Raw genomic sequence first — 22,720 nt, forward strand, 5'->3', positions numbered from 1 at the left:
CCAGTGCAACCTCACAGCAACTCTCAATGGGAGAATAATAATAGAGGTGTTAGTTCCCTAGGTGTTGCTGCTGCCCTCTAAACTGAACATCTGGCCCCTGTCATTTAACATTAGATTCAGTTAGGTCACCTCAGATATATACTTTGACTGTTTTCCATGAGAAAGCCGTTCTTCTTGGCTACTCAGATGGCGTATTACTCTGTGAGCTGTTGTGTGGAGTGCAGCAGCAGCAGTTGAGACCTGTCATTTGTAACAAACAACATTTTTTACATTCCTACAGTGCCCTACAGGATACAGTTCTGCTCCAAGGCCATCCTGCAACACAAATAGGCTATGATAACTCTGTGTACACTTTCCATTTTCCACTGTAACTCTGAAAACAATGTCTGCAGTTGGGCCCTCCTCCTGCCCCCGAATAACATTGTACCATAGACATATGAGCTATTGTCCAATTCGCTTTGATACATAAGAAATGTGATACTTTACTATTTATTGATTTGCCAGTGCTGGAGAATTTAAAAAAAAAATGCTCCCAAATGCAGCTTTCGGTGAAAAAGTTTCAAACATTTTATCTGGTTCACCTGAAGTGTAGAGTTCAGCGAAGTGTACAACTTTAACACCTGTAAGTTTTGCTGCACGGTGCAGCAGCTTCTTCCCCCATGGAAAGAGCTAGCGAGGCTGCTCCGGGGGCCTCATCCACACGTGACAGGCAGAGGTGACAACGACAGTGCTGTGCGAGGTGGTGACGAAAAAATAATGCAAAAGTAAAAGACAACAACAACCAGAACAACAACAACAAAAGGAAACATTCTCGAGAACTGCTGCCTCTCTGTGGGGGTTTGAATGTGAAGGTTCAATATGTGCATCTGCTGCTGGTTTGTTTCCGGGAGAGCTGCCAGATCAGTGCCTGTGAAACATGAAGCTCAGCCTGTTCTATATTTTATATAGAAAGTATGGCACTGGCACCGTATAGACAGGGCTCGAGTTTCAGCTTGTCCTGGAACGACCCCCTCACCATCCACGGTCTGTACAATGGCAGCAAGAGAGGAGGGGATGCGGGGATTGGTGAAGACGTAGCAACCTATAAAATATATATATATATATAATTATTGTTTTAAATTTTTCCACAAGAATCATACGAAGTAAAGTTTCTTCTTCTTGTGTTTGTTTTTTCTTTGCCAGCTCTCAGCTCTGGTTGCATACGTCTGTGAACAATTAAATTAACAACATCAGGTTTTTAAAACACAGTTAATTGTTGCTAGCCGTTTTACCATAAATATTTAGAGGTGAGTGTAGGCTGATTATAACATGAAAATGGCAAGAGGACAGGAATAAACTAGGAAAAAAATCGAAGAATGTTTCCACAGGAGCAATTATCTCAGGGAATTTATTATTGCTCTGCGTGACTCATTAGAGATGTGAATGCACTTTCACTTTACTAGGACAATAAAAGATGTGTCAGTTTTCACAGGTCACATTTTTATGTCTGATGACAACATGCATCGATCATGGCTGACCAGCAGGGGGAAGTCTAAGCCCGCAAAATGGTGATGTCATTATTCATTGAGGGTTTGTCTATAGTTTAGGCCTACACTTTTAGCATTATATGCAATTATAAGATGACAAAGACTCATGAAATACATTTATTATCAGTGATTTTAGAAAGATGCTCCTATGCATTTTTTTTTTCTGAAAACAAGCAAACCAAAAAAAAATAGCTGAACAATTTAAATAAAAGGACTCGACCAGACTTGTGGTCCTGCACTTGAAGGGCAGGTGGTGCTGTTGCTCTTTTTAAGTCTCTGGTGCTCAAAGCCAAAATAGATTTCTGATTAACAGCTTAGGTCACCTCTGCTGTATGGGGCGTTGTCTGTAGCTCATTGTAACAGTGGGAGAGACTGATGTGGCTCGAACAAAGAGCACCAGACCACAGCAGAGCTTTCCTCCCTGCTGTAATACATCTAATCCAGTGGGAGAGAGGGGATAATAAGTCAAACTGGCTGCAAAGTGCAGTTTGTTTTTTTCCAAGGTAAAAAAATAAATCAAGATTTTTTTTTATTATTATTACCTCAGGAGAAACACAATTCTTGTCACTGTCTCACTGTGCTCTCATCGTTCGGGCATTTTGGTTGCACTTCAAAAAGTCACATGTGAATTGAACTCTCTCTCTCTCTCTCTCTCTATCTATCTTTGTATGGTGTGTTTCATTTCAGTCTTCCTAAACAGTAACATTACTTTGTTTTCTCTCATATTTAATATCCTATTTAATAGTTCCCTTGTCTTGTCAATCCTTTAATGTTGTATAAATGTATCTGCATTACACATTTCACCAGGATTTTCTACATATTTTCTGTTAAATGTCCATTGCTGTTGCTTCATCAGCCCTTTATAATTTAAGGAAAAAACTTCTGAACACAAATGGAGGGGTGCCTTTGAAAACATGATCTTGGAAACCTGGACATGGAAGAGTGACTCTCTCTCAGTAATAGTTTAATCCTGTTGGTGAATTTCCACAATTCTGTCAGACTGCATCTCCTGAAGCCATGTATTGTGTCCCTGGTCTCAGCTTTTAGCAAGTTTTTAAGTCCTTGAATTAGACCTTTCACCTCTTCCACAACAGAGGCCATCAACAATTTCAAGGTTAAAGCCACATCTCATTTTCTATGTCTAGCCATTCTCTCAGTACTGATCTAACCCATCTATTTTCCCACATCCTCTAGCTGTCCATAATGTTAGGCTAGTCCAAAAACCCACTGTGCAACAATATTATCTATCTGTCTGTCTATCTGTCTGTGATTATCAGTTTCACTTTCATATTCTCTCAGTTATCTGAACAGTGCGGACATGAATGCAGAGTAAGTGACCAAATGCATCTTTTGAAAAGCAAGAAGGCCCCTGTCAGCATTGATTAACAGAGGGCAGCCCCTGCAACCGTCTCGGAGTAGCTAAGCAACCAGAGAGCCTTTGTGTGCGGCTGGTTTTCAGGGCGGGGTTCACCAAAGTACAGCCTCCTGGATTATTCTCTCATTAAGCAAAATAATTTGTTATTTTGTTGTTATGTCATAAGGTGTAAATTAAGGAAGCTTCTGTAACACAGAGAGCGGAGTTAGGGAGGCGCAGATTGCCAGAACGAGAGAAACAAAGAAATATAAAAATGCTTAAGCTTCAGGGGAAATAGACTAATTGAATGTTTTTCTTTTTCTTTCTTTTTTTAAGTGTTATTGGCTGGGCATGGGATAAATTAATTTCCTTTTACCTCGCTGCTGCCAGGTGATTGTGTACAATTAAATACATACAATTTCTGCAGGTTTTTGTTTGTATTTATTTTTTAAACACAAAAAAAATATAGCAAGTGTCCTACTGTGTCTCGATGGGCAGCGACCCATCACTGCTTATTTAAACCGTCAGCAGAGTAACCCCGTTTGTAACAGTCCCTTATATTCTTGAAATCTGCCATTTCTCACCCTCCTCTGCCAAAGGAATGGATGTCATTATAATCATTTGGCACCATTTTGGAGTTTGCTTGGAACAGCAGCACCAGAGATCAGATCGGATGCTTTGCTGTTGGTACATTAAAAATAATTCTCAACAGCCTGTTGTTGTATTTTAAGACACACATGAAATACATTGCTGAACTCGGGAGAAGTGAGAGAATAATTTAATTCCATTATTAGTTTGGTTTCACATGACCATTACTGAATGCCATTTAAGCAACATAAATATATTTGGGTTGTTGAATAACAAGAGCAAGTTAATCTCTAAAACTTTCTTCTTTAGTAAAATGTATGGGGGGGTCACTAAAATTGTGTACCACATTAAAATGGTGCCACCTTTTCTCAAGAGTAAGTGAGACGGTAATCGCCATAAATAATTTACCACCTTAAAAAAAACAAAAAAAACATTCAAATCTTTAAATCAAACGTCTTTCAATCTTGGCAGTATGCCACCGGTGTCACAGTGAAATGGTTCCCCATTAAAGAATAAATTATTACCCCATGTCCAGAGGTGAAGCACAGAGCCCCAGTGATTGGTTCCATGTTTTATTGATTAGAGTGCTGTGATTAACAGTCCCCGGGGGGGCGGGGGGGTCCTGTCTGGGTGCAGACCGTCAGCAGTGAGAGGAATTTTAATGAGGATGCGTAAGGTGGCGCTCAGCTGAACTGGAACTGAGATGTCACTCTGGCATGGCACAGAGCAGAGCCGCACAGCAGCAGGTGGTTCCACAGACATTCCTGCCAAATCTAGACGCCATCCGCCTCCCTTGGGGCTCCTGGGGAGGCAGCCAGAGCTGCCAGTAATGTATTTCACTGTAATTGTTCAGGTTGCATTTTGCCAAATTGCTTTGCCACAGCAGACTCTTTCCAAACCTCCTAAGGTAGGGATTGTTTGTTGCTGAGCTGCAGTCTTAAGCAGCCAAAAGGGTCACAGACATTCATATATGATGTATACTTGATTCATTCTACTGATGTGTATTTGTTTTAATGTGTGTGTGTTTGTATTTGTCCTTTTCCCTAAGGCATCCAAATGGGTTCAGTGTTAACGTCATATCCAAGACCCAATTATGGAAGACACCTTGGGTTTATTATTGAAGTCGCATTAAGGAGTGTGTGCTATTGTCTGAGCCAGGTTGGACCTCTGCTAACCCTCTCTCCCCAAGCATGGCACTTCTGACAGCTCTGTGCCCTGCTGAGCCCCGGCTTCGAGAAAGAATAAAATCTGTCAACCCCTGTGCCGCTGTCTCCTTTAACAGCAGTGGATTTGTTTGTGTAGGTTGTCCATCTTTCGCCCTGGTCTGACCTGCCTAAATAAGTGATCTGAGCAGAACAGGCACATAGGTGGAACAGCAGCACATTTATTTGTGGATTTGCTGCTCTTCTGGTGACTCAAATGTGTTGTTTGCACCTCGTGTTTTATATCTATATTAACCCTTTTTCTTATTCTTCCCTTTTCTCAGGACCAGGCACAGGGAAGGACAATAATGGGTCAGCATGCATCGCCCAATCGCTGTGGCTTCTACTGGCATCAATCACCTGCCTTCTCTTCAAGTGTTAATAAAACCGCAAAGCCCATCTTACAAAATTACATTGAGACTGTTTGTATAACAACAACATGTGCGTCTTGACGCAAACAAAAGAAGAAAAAAAAAGAATGGTCTATTAAAATAATCTTTTAGTTACATAAACAAACAAAAAACAAAGAGGATGACCGAAGGTTACTTAAGGAGCAAACAGTGTTGATAATGAAGTTCAGTTATTGCAGTCTTTTTATTTCCTTAACTTCGCAGAATTCTAGCATAGTGCTTTCGTAATCCTTTTGGTTATTGTTTTGTTTTATTTAATTTTTTGGTTTTTGTTTGTTATTTTTCATTTTCGGGATTGAATGGATGAGATTATTGAATAATTTTAAATAATAAGAGAAATGCAGTCAACTCAGATATGGCAGGGATTTCAAGCTGAGTACAACATCCATGATTGATAGCTGCAAGTAAAATGGATTGAAGACTTTTTTTTCCCTTCAGTGCTATATATCACACACATATATATATATGATAACAGCAGTGGTAACTTTAGTTAAGTTTGCTTTCCATGCAAGGTTGTTGGATTTGTTTCACAGTTTCTGATGAGCAGTTGAGTGTTAATGAAATTGCTGTACATTTTATAGAAAGAGATCTTTTGCAAGGATATTCTTACCTGTGCATCATATGGAGAAAAAAACAAAAACAGAAAGAAACATCACGGCTGCTTAATATTAACATACTAATTGAGAGGATAAATAATAATAAAAAATACTTACACAAAATCATATAATGTATACCTATACTGTAATGTATTGGAAAGCATCAAAGCAAGGAAAAAAAAAAATAGTTACTCATAAATAAAGTTCTAGTTCAACGCATTGCTCTGGGCATATATTAGCCTATTGATATATCCAGATTTAAATAGGTGTAAATATTGTTGAATATATCTCACAGATATGGTGCTTGTTAAGTAGTTCCTCACTTTGAAAGGCCTCATGGCTCAATGCTACAAGTGTTTGAAAGTTATGGGGCCGGAGCTTCTGTAGTCGGAGAGTGATTTATGATGCACAAATAGACTAGCATGAAACCAGTCGAGCGATGTGAACATGCAGTCCACATAAATTCTTGTGTTCACAGTGAGATTCCTTCCTGTGAAGAGGGCTTACAATGACAAACAAAACCTGTACATAATTGATTTGTATAGACATTTTTGTTTTCTTAAAAAGACATGATCTGTTTAAATAATAGCAAGTAATGTAAACATATTGCTGTCGGCTGTAAAATAATGGAATAAAAAATCACACATAAAACACATATGCTGAGCAATTATCTTGACCAAGCTGTATTTAGCTTCAGAAATTGCCTGCCATGTTTGTTGTTGCACCATTGCAATCTTACATTTCAGCTGGTTTGAAGAAATCACGAAGGAGCAGATTATTTAGAGGAACATGTTTTGAAAATGATTGAAATCCAATTTATTGTCGACAGAACCGCCATTTTTTGTTTTTTGTCTAAAAAAGGGATATGATAACTCACCCAGGCTCAAAATATGTTAAGGGTTTTATTTTCAGTTCTTTAATGTATATACTTGAATCCAATGTCCATATATACAAAAGAAAGATTTAATATATGTCCATGTTTCTAATTAGGTTAGTATTCTGTTGAAGATTAACCCGTAGTGGTCAATGGTAGCATAATGTTGCACCATCTATTAACAAGAATTAGGGCATAACATTTAAAAAGTGGGATTACTGCAGTCAATTTGTGTGTTTGTCGAATTTGTACCTTTCAGATTGCAAGAGGTTCTGCCCTAGATTATCTGTTTAAAGTAAGTTGAAACTCTCCAGGATGTACTAAGCTTTGGTGCCTGATATTGTTCAAATACATCACAATTAATATGAACATGAGATTATCAAATGCCAAAATATACTGTGAATATAACGTTATTTCAGATATACAATATAGCCCTATATTGTTTTTTGCTTTAATTTCCTTCTTTTGTTTATTTTCAAGATTCTATCATAGAAAGCATTAATATAGATTAAATCAGTTATATTACTCTGTTCTACAGGAGTGTACAAGATTTGTTTATGAATTATAAAGTAGTATAAATCTGTATTTAATTAAATGCACATGCGTAAACTTTCTAAAAAGTGTGCATATACTGCATTCATATTTACACAATGCATATACATGCTTCAGAGGTTTTGATTTACTAAGCCTAGGCAAAAGTGCAGTTTTGTCCTTTGGCAGGTAAGGTTATGTAAATGATATAGGCATGAACATTTGTTTCTGTCTTACAGGCCAAGATTTGTATTCATTTTCATTGTCTTTGATTCAGGTACAAAGATTTGGATGTTAATTAAAGTGAGAAATATGAAAATTAAAACAAAATGTTTCCATCTTGAATTTCTCTATTTTAGATGTTGAACTATCTCTATCCCACTTTCAGATTAGATTAGTCTTAGAACTCTTTTGGAGTATTTTGGAATTTGAAATGAGATCTTAAAGGTACAACTGTTTTTATTCCCCTGTAACATGCAAATAAAACTATATGTATTGTTATTAATATGTGAGTCCAGCTGTGCTGATAGGAAGGCATGACAAGTTACTCATCAGGTTTATATTTAACTTCAATTTACGGTTTTATAATATTCAAATTCACTGAGTCATTTTCCATCAGTCATCTGATACAACAAATATGTAATCAAAGGTAAAGAACACAAGTAATTGTTAAAGATGTTCTAAGACAAATCCCATCTGGGTCAATTTTTTTTTAAGTTTTTTATATATGTTAATCTGTATTATTCAATTCTAAGCTTTGATTGTTTATTTGGAAATTAATGGCTTAGATTTGCATATGATCAACATACAAAAGTCATCTGTTATGAATTGGTATAATGTTTAAATGTGTATGTGTATGAATACAGAATCCAGCGGCTGCAATGTCTAGGAGGACTGTTCCTCGTCCCTTGCTGTACAATATATATTTGCAAAAATAACACTGACATAACTCACATATTATTATAATTCCTGCATTTTCTCCTATTTATTCCACAACAAAATATACATTATTATTATGTGCACAGTCAGCAATAAACTTAAGGATATTAATGATATACAACTATACAATAATGTAAAATGTTTTTAATCCTCTTACCCATTCATGACATGTTAAGTTGCTATTATTTGCTAGAAGACATTTATTTCAAATTCTTTTCAAACTGCCTCTAAACATTTTAAGAAAAAATAAGAGATCCACATCTTGGGTTTTCTGCTATGAGCTTACAGACATTTAAAAACAGTACAGGCATGTATTTGAACAAACAGTTTATTACTTTTACAATTCATGAAAGAAAAAACAACAACATAGTAACCATTACAGAAATAACAGATACGTTGTATGATTGAGTGGCCAAAAAGGTAAATAAAGATTAGCATCTTGACATTTCCACTTTAGGTATCCAAAGTACCCATTATGATATTTATTTTGATACATTTCTCAGTGTGTAACTTACATATATGATACATAATGATTAGCCATTCAATCATTATCATATATTGTTCTCCATAAATCTCCATAGTTGCCAAAATTGTCATAATAATTCGAATTTGAATCTCTCCTTAAACAGTTTTCCAAAAATGTTTTCCAATGTCAACATTTTGGAATATTCCAGGAGTGAGTTTATAGAAACCACCAGTCTGAAAACCATTTTCTATTGCGTAATTAAAAAAAAAAAAAAAATGGTAGTGTACCACACATGCACAAACCTTTACCATTTGTTTCCACTGAACCTACTGGAAAACAAAATGTGATCTACCTGCAAATTACAAACTTGTACGCAAGCCACTTTTTACTCATTCAAAATAAAAAGTGATGGGGTACAAGCTGATAATGTGCAATTATCTGGTAGGTCAATAAAATACACATGTACACAATTGAAACGTCTTCAATTCATATAAAACATGTATTGTTTTCTGAAAACGTCATGCCATGTAAACATAAAGATAATTAGATAGTTAGGCTGAGTTAAATGTGCTGTTGCTTATATGGAACCATCTTAAAAAGTGGAGACAAAAACGTTCAACTGAGATTATAAAAAATTAAACAAAAATGCCAATCTGAGACTTGGTTACCAGATCAACTAAACACGATAGACTGCATATATAAATACATCTGGAAGTGTTTTGTTTTGGGTTTCTTGCTATTGGGCATGAATGGTGTGCAGCCAATGTGTATGTACATGTTGAGTATTTATCTTTTCTCATGATGTTCTCTGGCTATGAATTACAACTAAATGTGATATTGAAGTTAAGGACGAAAAAATACATTAGGCCATATAAAGTGCATTTCTCCTTATTTCTCAAATTACAATAATAATAATAATAATAATAATAATCTAATCAGAATGTTTTTTTTTTTCATTTTCTCAGCTTTGGTTGTGGGATTAAGTTTTATATTTCCTTTTTTTTTACTTGAATTCAGTTGAGCTATGCCTAGCATCTGTGGTTGGTGTAAAGCTTTTTTGGTAATGATATATGGGACATGGTCTCAAAAAACAGCTCTAAGGTAAAGCTGTCAGAATAATAATCTTCAAAAACCACAAATACACATACCCATCGCTGGCAAACAGCAAGCCAATCACGTTCAGGATTCATATACGCCCTTATTGGTTGTCATAACATTCAGAGATTTCAGATCATCAGATATACATGTATCCACGGACATTTATATTTTATATACATATATATAATACCTGGATATGATGACAGGTGAAATGGGATTGTGAACTGCACTATGTTTTTGTATTTTAATTTTATTAGATAGTATAGGAGTTAAGTGGAAAATAGTGATACATTTTAGGAATCATAATAATTTAAAAAGAGAAAATGTAAATGTTTTTCATAGTCCACACTGATAACCTAGACACTGAAGTTCAGTTATGTCCAAATTTTAAATCATCAAAAAAGCTTCTCTCATTTCTAAGATTGTTCTAGACTAGAATGTGCTAAGGGGAAAATCTAACTATCCACTATACAAGAAATAAAGTGTGTTTTATAATGAGTTCAAGGCAGACTTTCAGGTTCAAATGCCTATTTGCCTCATTGAAGAAGAAAACGTTCTTTAGGGAAATTAGGTGTTCTTAAATCACCAAAAATCATCATAATAATTACAAATATAAAACAATAATACAAAAAGCTAAAATCTTGCAAAATCAGTTTTTTTAAATCCACAATTTAATAACTTGAGGTACAAACATGTGTAATATATATATATATATATATATATATATATATATATATATATATATATATATATATATATATAGTGCTAAACAATCTACATAAAATCCAATCATTGTAAAACCTTGATTCATATCAAAAGAATCCTATTTAAAATAGGCAATCAGTGGTACAGCTTTGACCCTCTACTGCTACAGTAACATAGTGCTGTTTTTTGTATGCCCTGACTATGTCCCAACATCCTTTGCACAGTTTCTGTAAGATTTTCTGTGATGAAGAGTTTGTTCTGTAGAAATAAGTGTGTATAGCAGGATGGATAGCTGACCTATACAAATGTTGATATCTGGAGCATGCTTTGACCAATCAAAAAAAAAAAAAAAGAAAAATGCAGCTGTTAGGCTAAAGGGGTAATTAAAGTAAGGCTGATGAACTGGTGTTATTCCAAAGTTGTTATTTTTTCTTTCTTTCTTTCTAAAAATAGGCCTATGTTTTTTGTTTTTTACAAAGAAGTTTCTTATTGAATCAACCATGCACAGCAACATGTTTTCCATATGGTTGTTTTGTTTGTTTATTTGTTTGGGTTTCATTTTTAGTTTGATTATGTTGTTTGCAATAATTTGAAGCGGTTGTTACCCGCAGAGAACAATCTATCCAGAGATTGTGTGAGCCCCAAATTGTACTGTTCAAAAAAACGATGTATAAAAACATACAACAAGCAGACTCATTCACCACTGAATCGGAGGGACGTGTGAAAAATTAATTCTGTCCAAGTTTACCTTCATTCATAACAGAGGAGAATCTCCAGGAAGTTTTTTTACTTTCATTTAATTTTTAAATCTTTGGAATCTGACGTGGAAGGACTGCCAATGCGTGGAGTGCAATTTACTGGTGAACTTTTAGACTTTCAGAACAGTCAGTTTCCAGCTTGGATCAGCCAAAACACTCTTCCTGTTCCTCAATACGAACATCCCAAATGTCAACATGATGAAAAATAAAGAAAACAAGCAGAATAAGACCACCTTCACCGATTGCTATAGCATACATTTACTTCTTTATATTTGTTTCCACGGTGAATTTCTACCAGGCCTAGTTCACCCACATCCTATCAGATTTACCCCTAGCTCAGAAGTCTATTAAAATAACTTCTCTGTACAGCTGCCAATAAAAGATCCACTTCGTAAAAGTGTGTTGCCGATTCCTATGTATATCTTGTGTGTGTGAATCTAAACTTAACTCCAGTGAGTGGATTTTTTTCTATTCTCACTGCTTTCCACGGGCTTGTGTTGCTTTGGGTTTGCTAACATAAATAAATAAAAATAAAAAAATGTTTTAAAGTGACCTATGTGATTATTATTATTTATTATTAGTATTATTTTCATCACAGATACTTTTACAATTTTTTTACAAATATTGAAATGGCTTGTCATATGAATTGTTGTTGTTGGTCAGTTCACAATGTCGATGTCTCTCTCTCTCTCTCTCTCTCTCTCTCTCTATATATATATATATATATATATATATATATATATATATATATATATATATGTATATATTATTCCAAAGTAGTTCAGTAGTTTTTTTTTGTCCTTGATAAGTCTGTCCTGTTGTCCCAGTTTTCAGCCATGAGAGTCTGGGGAGTTTGCTTTTCCAGCTTTGTTCTGAAACCAGCTGACAGAATGGCTGTCAGTTTCTGCTGCAACCTCCTGATCTCAGTCTGTGGATCTCCTGTTTGTAATATCCTTGCCTCCATTCTCGTGACACATTCACAAATGTCTACCATAACCTTGGAGCAAGAGTCTAAAACTCATACAACAGGTGTCAGCGTATCTAGGTCTCATTTTATATGAACTGTTTCTGTCTTAAGTGGTGTCTGGAAAATGATGTCTCACAAGTTCCAGGGAAATGCTCTTTATTTCATGCAGATAAACACAAAGATAACTGGTATTTACATTTTCAAAGTCAATGAATCCATGTTCAAGGGTAAGACCTTGCATTTTTAGATCCAAATGTTTTTATTTATCTCCACAATTCACCATATTACTGTAATTCCATATAGAAATGTCCCTAACGTTTAACCTCATGACCTATTTCAAGTTTGAAAGTAAGGAACATGATGGATGTTAAAACTGTTAGGGCACACTCACTTTGGCTGCTTTGAGTCAAACTGTTGAATGTTCAGCAGTTCTTGCAATAGCATCTAGACAGTTTCGAAGACTTCAATTAGTGGACATGAAAGACAGGAAGAAGTTTGATGGGGAAGCTCGTTGCTGAGAATATTAGAATTAATAAGGCAGAAAGCAATGAAAAGCTGTCAGGTTGGGAGAGATACTCTCTAAATGATCTCAATGAAGGAACTGAAGTGAGTAAATGAAAAGAGATGAAACATTGATTCCTAATTACACGTGGGCCTGTTGTTTGATGGTGCAAGGCACCACTTCAACACCCTAATACTGTGAATGAAAAGCATGCTGGGAAAACTGAGCGCATCAAGAAGAGATCTGAATTTTTAGATGTGTCATCCTCTTTATCTTGTTTATTGATTTGGTTATTACACTGCCTCTGGTTTCTTAGCATCAGGAAAACAAGCTGACAGGTTACGAATGCAATCCCAGTTATCTGAGAAAGAAGATCGTACCCAAAGAAGGGTGGGACATTGTCGTTACCATGTGAACTCCGTTCTAAATACCGCGCTGAGCCACTGTGAGTGAGTTTTTTTCAGGCGCGTATTATTTTTCCACCTATTATGATTAATATTGCAGAAATTCAGTGTACAACATATCTACAAGCATGAATGTAGAATCTAATAATAAAGTGCTTCTTCAACATTTCACATTAGTATCTGCTGCCATCAGATTTTTTATGGATTTACACATACCCCTTGCAAAACATCCTTCAGACATACTGCACACTGACGAAAATGCATGAAAAAGTAGAGGTAAGTGAGCATTTCTATGAGTGTGATTTTGATTTGTGCTTTATTTTGTTTTGTTTGGCTTCTGTGTGCTTTATTGCGAGTGCTGAGTTACACTGTGTTTGGAGGTATCTCTCTCATATTCACTTCTGTAATAAGGTGCTCTATGAATCCCTCAATAAACTGAACAATACTGAGTGTCTGTATCAATCACTGTAAACAAAATACACACAAAACAAACATTTATTGATTAAAGTTATATTACTAGAAGCTTTTTTCCCCCAAACTCACACAGCAATAAACAGACTGGCAACTGAGAGAGAGATACTGGTAACTTCTCAGTGTAATTTAGCACTTAAATACAGTGAGACAAAAGCAAAATAAAATTAAACTGAGCTCCTGTAAAGTGCTTGATGAACACTTACCTTCTCAGTTATTATTATACAATTTCTTAGCAAACACCCTTATCCAGGGTGACTTACAATTGTTACAATATATCACATTATTTTTTTCCTAGGTAAATCTAGGTAAAGTACCTTGCTCAAGGGTACAACAGTAGTGTGCCCCACCTGGGACAGAGCCCTGACTGCTACTACACACTGCTGCCCTCCGTTCTCATGATGTTCTCATTGAACATATTGCATATCTGCTGAGTTACTCTAAGCACCGTTAGATACACAGATACACAGATAAAAACACGGCAAAAAAGAAGGTTATTTTATAAATCTGTCTTTCTAGTAATGTAATTGTAATCAACACGTTTATTCTGTCTTTATTTAATTTGAATACCTCAATACAGAAGCTCAGTTTATTTTGTTTTGTTGGGGTTCAACAATCAACTTATTACATAAGTTAGTGGGGGGAGATACACCGATACCTTCACATGCAGTGTAATTCACAAAGCAAAGCAAATCAAAAGCAAAACAAAAGCAAAACAAAAACCCAAGGCACAAATCAAAATTATCCACATCCAAATGCTCACTTACCTCAATTTCCTTTCCTTTGCATTCCTCATGCTTTTTCAAAGGTATGCGGCCATATAGGGGGTGTTTCACAATAAATAGTATGTGTACTTCCATAAATAAAACAGAAGACGGCAGTCAATACTAATGCAAAGTGTTTATAGTATCCAATAGTAACTGTATAGCTTCCACTGGAACTATACAGGCTTTCTAATTCATGTTCAAAATTCAAGACGTACTGGTACGTCAATACCCATAATGACCCAGGGAGCATTTGATGAGCTCATACATCCAACAAGATACATTTTAAAAAGCTGCATATGGTGCATTACATGTTAAGAAGCTCAGTCTGAAATTAATACGTTTCTTCATTTTTATTTATTTTTTAGTTCAAAACAAGAAGGAAACTATCCAAGAAGGTATTTTTCTTTTCAGGCCAAAATGGGCTGTCAGAAAGCAAAATGCTGGGTTCATTGATGTAATCAGTTTGCTTATTGTTTAAATAATAATAGACGATACAATGTTCTTTTGGAATAACCAAAGCAAATACTTTGGTACAGGGACAACAACTATATTGAGCTACAAAATTACCATATTGCTAACTTGCATAGTTTATGGAGAATGGTGAATGTTTTTGTCTTTTATTCTGTATGCACATATATACATGGACACATATTAACGCATCATAATCTATGCAAAAATAGGAGGTATCTATGCATATCATATGAATAATTTTCTTCATAGCTGCCAATGCAGTTGCAACATTATTCCCGCAGTTCCAGCAGGTTACAAATTGCCAGCCCCCACATAGTGTGCTGGGAGATAGCAAGGTAGTTATTACTAATACCACCATATGCTGTACCAGACAGCTTCCTATCCACTATCCTACACAGGGGACAACAGAAGGAACAACTCTTTATTGCATTTTTCAACCAAGAAAATATATGGTGTAAGACATCATTACTGGCATGTACGTCAGTAGAATAGGGATTATAGAATTCTTCTGTGACCTTCACTGCAAAATGTCTGGAGAAATATTAGGATTTATAATAAATCCTAATGTTTTTGAATGTTTTGCTTTTGGAAGGATTATTTATGTTGGACATAATAAATATCATCTGGCTATGACACTAGATTGGACTGGGTTGCTGCCTGGGTTGTGTTTGTAGAGCATTAACTAAAACAGGGAGAGAGAAGGCTTGGACGAAGATTCAAACTTTAGTGTTGGCTAGAGTTGGGGATCAAGATATTGACTGAACCCAAAACCTATCCAAAACCAAAATATCTGGAGAGCCTTAACTCTTTCTATTTTCCTGTTTCCTGTTTATCCTGTAGAAACACAGTCCTACACTGATAGATGTCTATGTTTACCATGGTTGTCTAACCCTTGTCTAGCCAGACTGTTGATCCATATTAATAAACACACTTTTTTTAATGTTTTTTTTCTAACAGTTCAGATTTACTGTAAAAATACATATATAATCAGTTATCTTTCAAGTTATCTTTTCAAGCAGCTGTTGAGACCAAGAGGTAAACAGACGTATTTACAAGTTGCCACAGAGAGAGACAGGAGAGTACAGGTGAGAGGCAGCCATCTTGTTGTTTGACTAGTTTCAGACCAGTCTTAGCATTGCTCATTTTGTTTTAACTTTGCCTTAACTTAAATTAATCTTGTCTGTAGTTTGCCTAAATTGAAGTCAGTTCAGTTCAGCTGCTGAGTTGGTGAAAGTAAACAGGTTGTAGAAGGGAGTTTCTGTCTAGGACTTGCAGGAATTCTGTTGCAGGAGGAGCCAGGTGGGGCCAGTTAGGTGTGAATTGGGGGTAGGTAAACAAAAGCTACTTGAAGCAGCTGTTGAGAAAGAGCGACACTGTTTCTCACTCACAAAAGTTAAGCAGTTGACTAGGCAACAGGAACCAAGAGACGCAAAAAAAAAACAAAAAAAACTAACATTTAGAAGCATGTGGCCACTACAGTGTCAGGTTTGCAGAATGATTGCCTTCCTGGATGAACTCATCCAAGAAGGATTCATTTGTGAATGTTGTCAACAGGTTGAGAGACAGGCAAAACTGAAGAGGGGGTGGGGTAGCATTATATGTGAAAAATGACCTTGAGGCAGAAGAACTCAAATTAGATCCCAGTAACAGAACAGAATCTTTGTGGGTGAAACTTTTGAACAAGAGATCTGGAGGATTAGTGGTAGGAGTGTGTTACAGGCCACCAAACTCAGATATTCAGAAAGATGTTGCATTGTAAAGTGTAATCAGGACTGCATGTAGCAAGGATGTGGCTGTTATAATGGGGGATTTCAATTTTCTTAGACTGGGAAAGCCCTAACACTAACACTAGTTAGAGAACCAATGGCAAACTGTGATCACAATATGGTTAGCTTTGAGGCATTCTTTCAAAAAACAAGGACCAAGTCTAAAACAATGGTCTACAATTTTAGAAAAGCAAACCTTGAAGGTATGAGGCGGCACTTAGAAGAGGTGGACTGGAGCACACTGGATACAGATTCAGTTGAAAATGGGTGGTTATATTTTAAGAATATACTACTTGAGGCTCAGGAGAAATTTGTATCAAAACTTAGCAAATTGAGGACCAAAAAACATTGGCCAAAATGGTTTAATAGAAGTATGCAAAAAATATAAAAAAAATGTTGTACAGCGCATACAAAAGGGACGGAGACTAAACAAAATACATAGAATATGTTGAGCTGCAAAGAGATCTTAAGAAAGGGATCAGGAAAGCAAAGAGGGAAATAAAAAGAAACATAGCTCTTGGAGCTCAAACCAATGCAAAGAGCTTTTTTCAATATTACAACAGCAAGAGGTCAATAAAGGAGGAAGTGAAACAGATAAAGGGCAAAAATTGAGGTATCTTGGAAAATGAACAAGATGTGGCAAACGTTCTAAATGAGTATTTCACAGAGGTTTTACAAATGAAAAGACAGATAACATGCCACAGGTTAACAATCAGTCCAGTCAAACCCTAAGAGAGATCAGGATAAATGAGGAGGAGGTACTAAAGGGACTAGCAGAATTAAAAACAAACAAATAACCTGGGCCAGATGGTATATTTCCAACAGTACTTAAAGAAATAGGGGGAATTATTTATAGGCCGCTAACTCAAATATTCCAAATGACACTTAGAACAGGGGATGTGCCAACTGACTGGAAGACAGCAAATGTCATAGCAATCCACAAGAAAGGGGACAAAACTGAGCCAGGAAATTACAGACCAATCAGTCTCACCTGCATCACTTGTAAAATGTTGGAAAAAATGATTAGACAGAAAATAGAGGAGCATCTTAATGAAAACCATATTCTTGGAGACAGTCAACATTGGGTTTAGATGAGGCAGATCATGTCTTACTAATTTATTAGAATATTTTGAACATGCAACTGCAGCTGTAGATCATGTGAAAGCATATGATATGATATACTTAGATTTCCAAAAAGCTTTTGAAAAGGTTCCACACCAAAGACTGATCCTCAAATTGGAAGCTGTAGGCATTCAGGGTAATGTAAGTAGATGGATTATGAACTGGTTAATGTATAGGAAACAGAGGGTGTCGATTAGAGGAGTTGCTTCTAACTGGACTGAGGTTGTTAGTGGAGTTCCACAGGGATCAGTACTAGGGCCTGTGCTTTTTCTAATCTATATTAATGATCTGGACTCTGGGATAGTTAGCAAACTTGTCAAATTTGCAGATAATACTAAAATAGGCGGCTCAGCAGATATAATCTTGGCAGCACAGGCTATTCAGAGGGACTTAGATAATATTCAGTTGTGGGCCGACACCTGGCAGATGAAATTCAATGTGCAAGTGCAAGGTAATACATGCAGGTAACACAAATGTCCACTATAATTACACTATAGGAGGAATAGAACTAGATGAAGTATCACATGAGAAAGACCTAGGAGTCTATGTGGACTCCTCACTTTCTCCATCCAAGCAATGTGATGAAGCAATAAAAAAGGCAAACAGGATGTTAGGGTATATTGTCAAAAGTGTAGAATTTAAAACAAGGGCAGTAATGTTCAGACTGTACAATGCACTAGTTAGAGGTCATCTGGATACTGTGGATAGTTCTGGGCTCCACACTTCAAGAAAGATATCGCTGCTCTAGATTCCAGGTCTGAAGGGAATGTCCTACTGAGAGACTGAGGGAACTGAACCTTTTCACCCTGGAACAGAGGAGAATACGTGGGGACTTGATTCAAGTCTTCAAAATCATGAAAGGCATCGACCACATCAAACCAGAGGAGCTTTTCCAGATCAGCAGGGACACACGCACCCGGGGACACAAATGGAAATTGGGCTTCAAGGCATTCAAGACGGAAAACAGGAGACACTTCTTTACACAGAGAGTCGTCACAATCTGGAACAAACTCCCCAGTGATGTGGTAGAAGCTGAAAGTTTAGGAACATTTAAAAATAGACTGGAAAGGATCCTTGGATCACTTAGTTATTAATGGACACCAAACGAGCACAATGGGTCGAATGGTCTCCTCTCATTTGTAAACTTTCTATGTTCTTGCCATTGGCCCTTGTGCACGTCACTCGAACAGGTCCCTTCCCACTTCCTGTTTGTATAAAAGGTGATGTCTGCACAGGAACTTCCTCTTTTGCAATTGATTTCACAAACCTTGCATTATCGGCTGGCTGGCTTCACTTACAGCGTTGTTCACCATCGTTTGCTACATCCTGTCTATCTTGTGTATGTGCATATTTATAGTTAATTCCTTTTCTGTTCTGTCCGCCCACGGAGGCCCGGCTGCGCTTTCAGTTTCAATTTCGGTTTCACAAAGAGAGAGTTTAAAAATAAATAGTTGTGTTAATATAGTGATATACACCGATCAGCCATAACATTATGACCACTGACAGGTGAAGTGATTAACACTGATAATCTCGTTATCATGGCACCTGTCAGTGGGTGGGATATATTAGGCAGCAAGTGAACATTTTGTCCTCAAAGTTGATAGAAGCAGGAAAAATGGGCAAGTGTAAGGATCTGAGCGACTTTGACAAGGGACAAATTGTGATGGCTAGACGACTGGGTCAGAGCATCTCCAAAACTGCAGCTCTTGTGGGGTGTTCCTGGTCTGCAGTGGTCAGTACCTTTCAAAAGTGGTCCAAGGAAGGAAAAGCGGTGAACTGGTGACAGGGTCATGGGCAGCCAAGGCTCACTGATGCACGTGGGGAGCGAAGCCTGGCCCGTGTGGTCCGATCCAACAGACGAGCTACTGTAGCTCAAATTGCTGAAAAAGTTAATTAAAGTTAAAGTGCATCGCAGTTTGTTGCGTATGGGGCTGTGTAGCCGCAGACCAGTCAGGGTGCCCATGCTGACCCCTGTCCTTTGCCGAAAGCGCCTACAATGGGTATGTGGGCATCAGAACTGGACCACGGAGCAATGGAAGAAGGTGGCCTGGTCTGATGAATCACGAGTTCAAGGTGTTGACTTGGCCTCCAAATTCCCTAGATCTCAATCCAATCAAGCATCTGTGGGATGTGCTGGACAAACAAGTCCGATCCATGGAGGCCCCACCTCGCAACTTACAGGACTTAAAGGATCTGCTGCTAACGTCTTGGTGCCAGATACCACAGCACACCTTCAGAGGTCTAGTGGAGTCCATGCCGCGAAGGGTCAGGGCTGTTTTGGTGGCAAAAGGGGGACCTACACAATATTAGGCAGGTGGTCATAATGTTATGGCTGATCGGTGTATATTATCAGACTGTTTGCTGTTTTCACATCAAGAGCATCAGCAGTGGCAGTAAATCCGAGGCCCGGCCGCCCGGCCTAAGCCTCGGTCTGTCGTAAGAGATCTTGCCCGTGTGAGGTGTTCCTCCCCCAGCTTGTGTCTGCAACTACAGCCCGCAGCTGCGGCTGTAGGAGACTTCACTCTCTCAGCTTGCTGGGATCGAGCTCTGCTGCACTCCACCATCCGTGTGTGAGGCCTCGGTTCTAGGCCTGCTTTGGCTGGTGGCCATGTTGAACCAAGCATAGCGTTGCCAAGTGGGGACATGCTTACAGCAGCCAGTCCTGCTAGACGCTCCACTTGCCGCAGTGGTGTCCTAGTTGCTGTGTGCCCCCAAGTGCCCCTGCTGCACGTTTACAGGCAACACGTGTGTGTGGCATTCACTAAGAGCATGTAGAGACCACGCTCCTCCTCCGCTCACCCCCACTGGTGTGCCACTTGCAGCCACCAAACCTGGCCTTCCTGGAGTGGGGGAGGTCCTTTGCCATGTGTGCCTGGGGACTGACAATGGGCACCCCTGCACGCAGGCAGCAGAGCGCCCAGGGAGAACATCGGAGTGGCGCCCCCAGGCCCCCTCCTGCTCTTCCTCACCACCGCTGGCTCCCTCCCCACCGAGGCGTCGGCACAGGAGGTCCAGCTCCATTGACAGGCAGAGAGACGTGACCATGCTGGCTCTGAACGGCAGGATGGACCAGATCCATTGTCTCCCACCATTCCTCCTTCTCCCAGTGGTCCTGGAGAAGATCAGGTGAGAACAAGTGACAGTTCTGCTAGTAGCATCCTGGTGGCCTTGCAGATTCTGTTTCAAGATCACGATCACCTCTGCAAACCGTGTAAGCGACCTACACACCCTGTCGGTACATCCATCGTGTGTCCATTTTGCGGGAGATGGCTCCAGGGTCACGCTACGGCTTAACCCTGCGTTCCTCCCAAATGTGCTGTCTCCTTTTCATGTCAACAGGCCTATTGAGTTGATGGCTTTCCATCCTCCTTCCTTTTCTTCAGAACAGCTTCACCTGCTCTGCCTGTGCGGGCCCTCAGGTGCTATTTGGAACGCACTGTGCACAGACCAACTGTTTGTGTTCTATGGGGCGCGGACACAGGGCCAGGCGCTTTCAAAGCAATCTGCTATGGTTACATTTCCAGATGGAAAAATAGATTGGTCTGCAACACCCAAACAAAGTCAAGGCAGGCTGTCACCTTCCAATGTCCAATGTCATCAAAATGGTGCCAGGATCAACAAGATTTGCAGTCACACAAATCCATAATGAACAATCAGCATTTTAACTCTTCAAGCAATAAAAAAAGATTATACTGGACATGACGGAGGCGTGTCTTAAAAGAGAATTGGAAGTCACTTGATCAGACTGACTTGCATGCATACATAGGTTTGCTGATATTAGCTGGAGTTTACAAATCAAAAGGAGAAGCAACTACTAGTCTATGGAATGCAGTGAATGGAAGATGATTTTTTCCAGCAAGAATGTCAGTGGAATCATTTCACATTATCTCTACAGTGATACCAGACCTGCCTGATGTGAAAGAGTCAAGCAGGCAGCAATCAGAGATTTGTGGGATAAATGGGTAGAGGTCCTGCCTCACATGTACAAGTCCTGGCCCTTATGTTACAGTGGATGAAAATTTGTCTAGCAAAATCTGGCTATGTGTGGAATGTGCAGGTCTATACAGGAAAATCACCTGGAGGAGCATCTGAGAGGAATCAGGGGATGTGGGTTGTGCTGGATATGAGTGAAGGGCTACAAGGTCATAACATAACATGTGACAACTTCTTCACATCCTACCAACTTGGAGTTGAGCTACAAAAGAGGAAGTTGATCATGCTTGGAACAGTGAGAAAAAATAAACTAGAGCTCCCTGATGAGCTTCTGAAAACACAGGGCAGAGCTGTGCATTGCTCAAAATGTGCTTTCTCTGAAAGTACCACTGTCATGTTATACTGCCCAAAGAACAACAAGAATGTCCTTGTTATGAGCACAATGCACAAAGATGCATCTCTGAGCACAAGACAGGATAAGAAGCCACAAATCATCCTGGACTACAACTTTAACAAAGGAGGGGTCGACAACCTTGATAAGGTGATAGAAACATATAGCTGTCAGCGCATGACTCCCCGTTGGCCTCTGGTGATTTTTTTACAACACTGTGGATGTGTCTACATAACGCTTATGTCCTCTGGACTGAAATGAACCAGCTGTGGAATGAAGGAAAATTGTACCGACGTCAGATATTTCCTGAGGAACTTGGCTGGGCCCTTATTAATCCCCAGATCCAGAGGCGAGACCAGCTATCAAGATCCACTGCAGCTGCTTCAATTGTCCAGAGTGCTGAGGTAACCAGGCCCTCACCCAGATCAACTGTAAGATTGCAAGATGTCAGATGTTTCCCCCACAGAGGGGCGGAAGTGCGGGAGAATCCCTGGTGAGCCGATCTGTTTGGACCTGTGTGGGCCGCTGCTCTATGTTTGATTTACATTTTTTTTTTGTCTGCCCGTTTCATGCTGAGAATGACACACTGTTATTAACTGGGCATTCTCGCTCTCTCACGCGCACACATCATCGCTTAAATCCAATATCATAATATATATAAGGAGGAGGAGTGGCCAATACCTGATTTGATTTGTCAGGGTTTTCTTACAACAGGATTGGTGAACCGATTTCGTCTTTCATTTGAATCTATTGTATTGATAGTGGATGAGTGTCATGTCAGTCAAAGATCTTCTATAGTAACAAGATACTCCACTCCGCCTCAATTCCCATGCGCAATGAATCCCGGTACAGAGAGAGTGAGCTTTAGTGAGATTTGCA

The 22,720-nt window shown here is 38.5% G+C and overlaps 1 protein-coding gene and 1 pseudogene across 3 annotated transcripts in view; both read left to right on the plus strand.

The window, feature by feature from the left end:
• Positions 1-11,599, plus strand: part of lsamp (limbic system associated membrane protein) — a 614,372-nt gene extending 602,773 nt beyond the window's left edge. For all 3 annotated transcript variants that reach the window (XM_066699129.1, XM_066699128.1, XM_066699130.1), the window contains one exon: positions 4,955-11,599. In XM_066699129.1, the coding sequence (XP_066555226.1) occupies positions 4,955-5,052 (98 nt within the window). In that variant the 3' untranslated portion in view covers positions 5,053-11,599. The remainder of the gene's footprint in view (positions 1-4,954) is intronic.
• An 8,961-nt stretch (positions 11,600-20,560) lies between these two features.
• LOC136747114 (piggyBac transposable element-derived protein 4-like) lies at positions 20,561-22,338 on the plus strand (annotated as a pseudogene).
• The last annotated feature ends 382 nt before the right edge of the window (positions 22,339-22,720 follow it).

This window comes from Amia ocellicauda, chromosome 3, assembly GCF_036373705.1.
Source record: "Amia ocellicauda isolate fAmiCal2 chromosome 3, fAmiCal2.hap1, whole genome shotgun sequence".
NCBI lineage: Eukaryota > Metazoa > Chordata > Actinopteri > Amiiformes > Amiidae > Amia > Amia ocellicauda.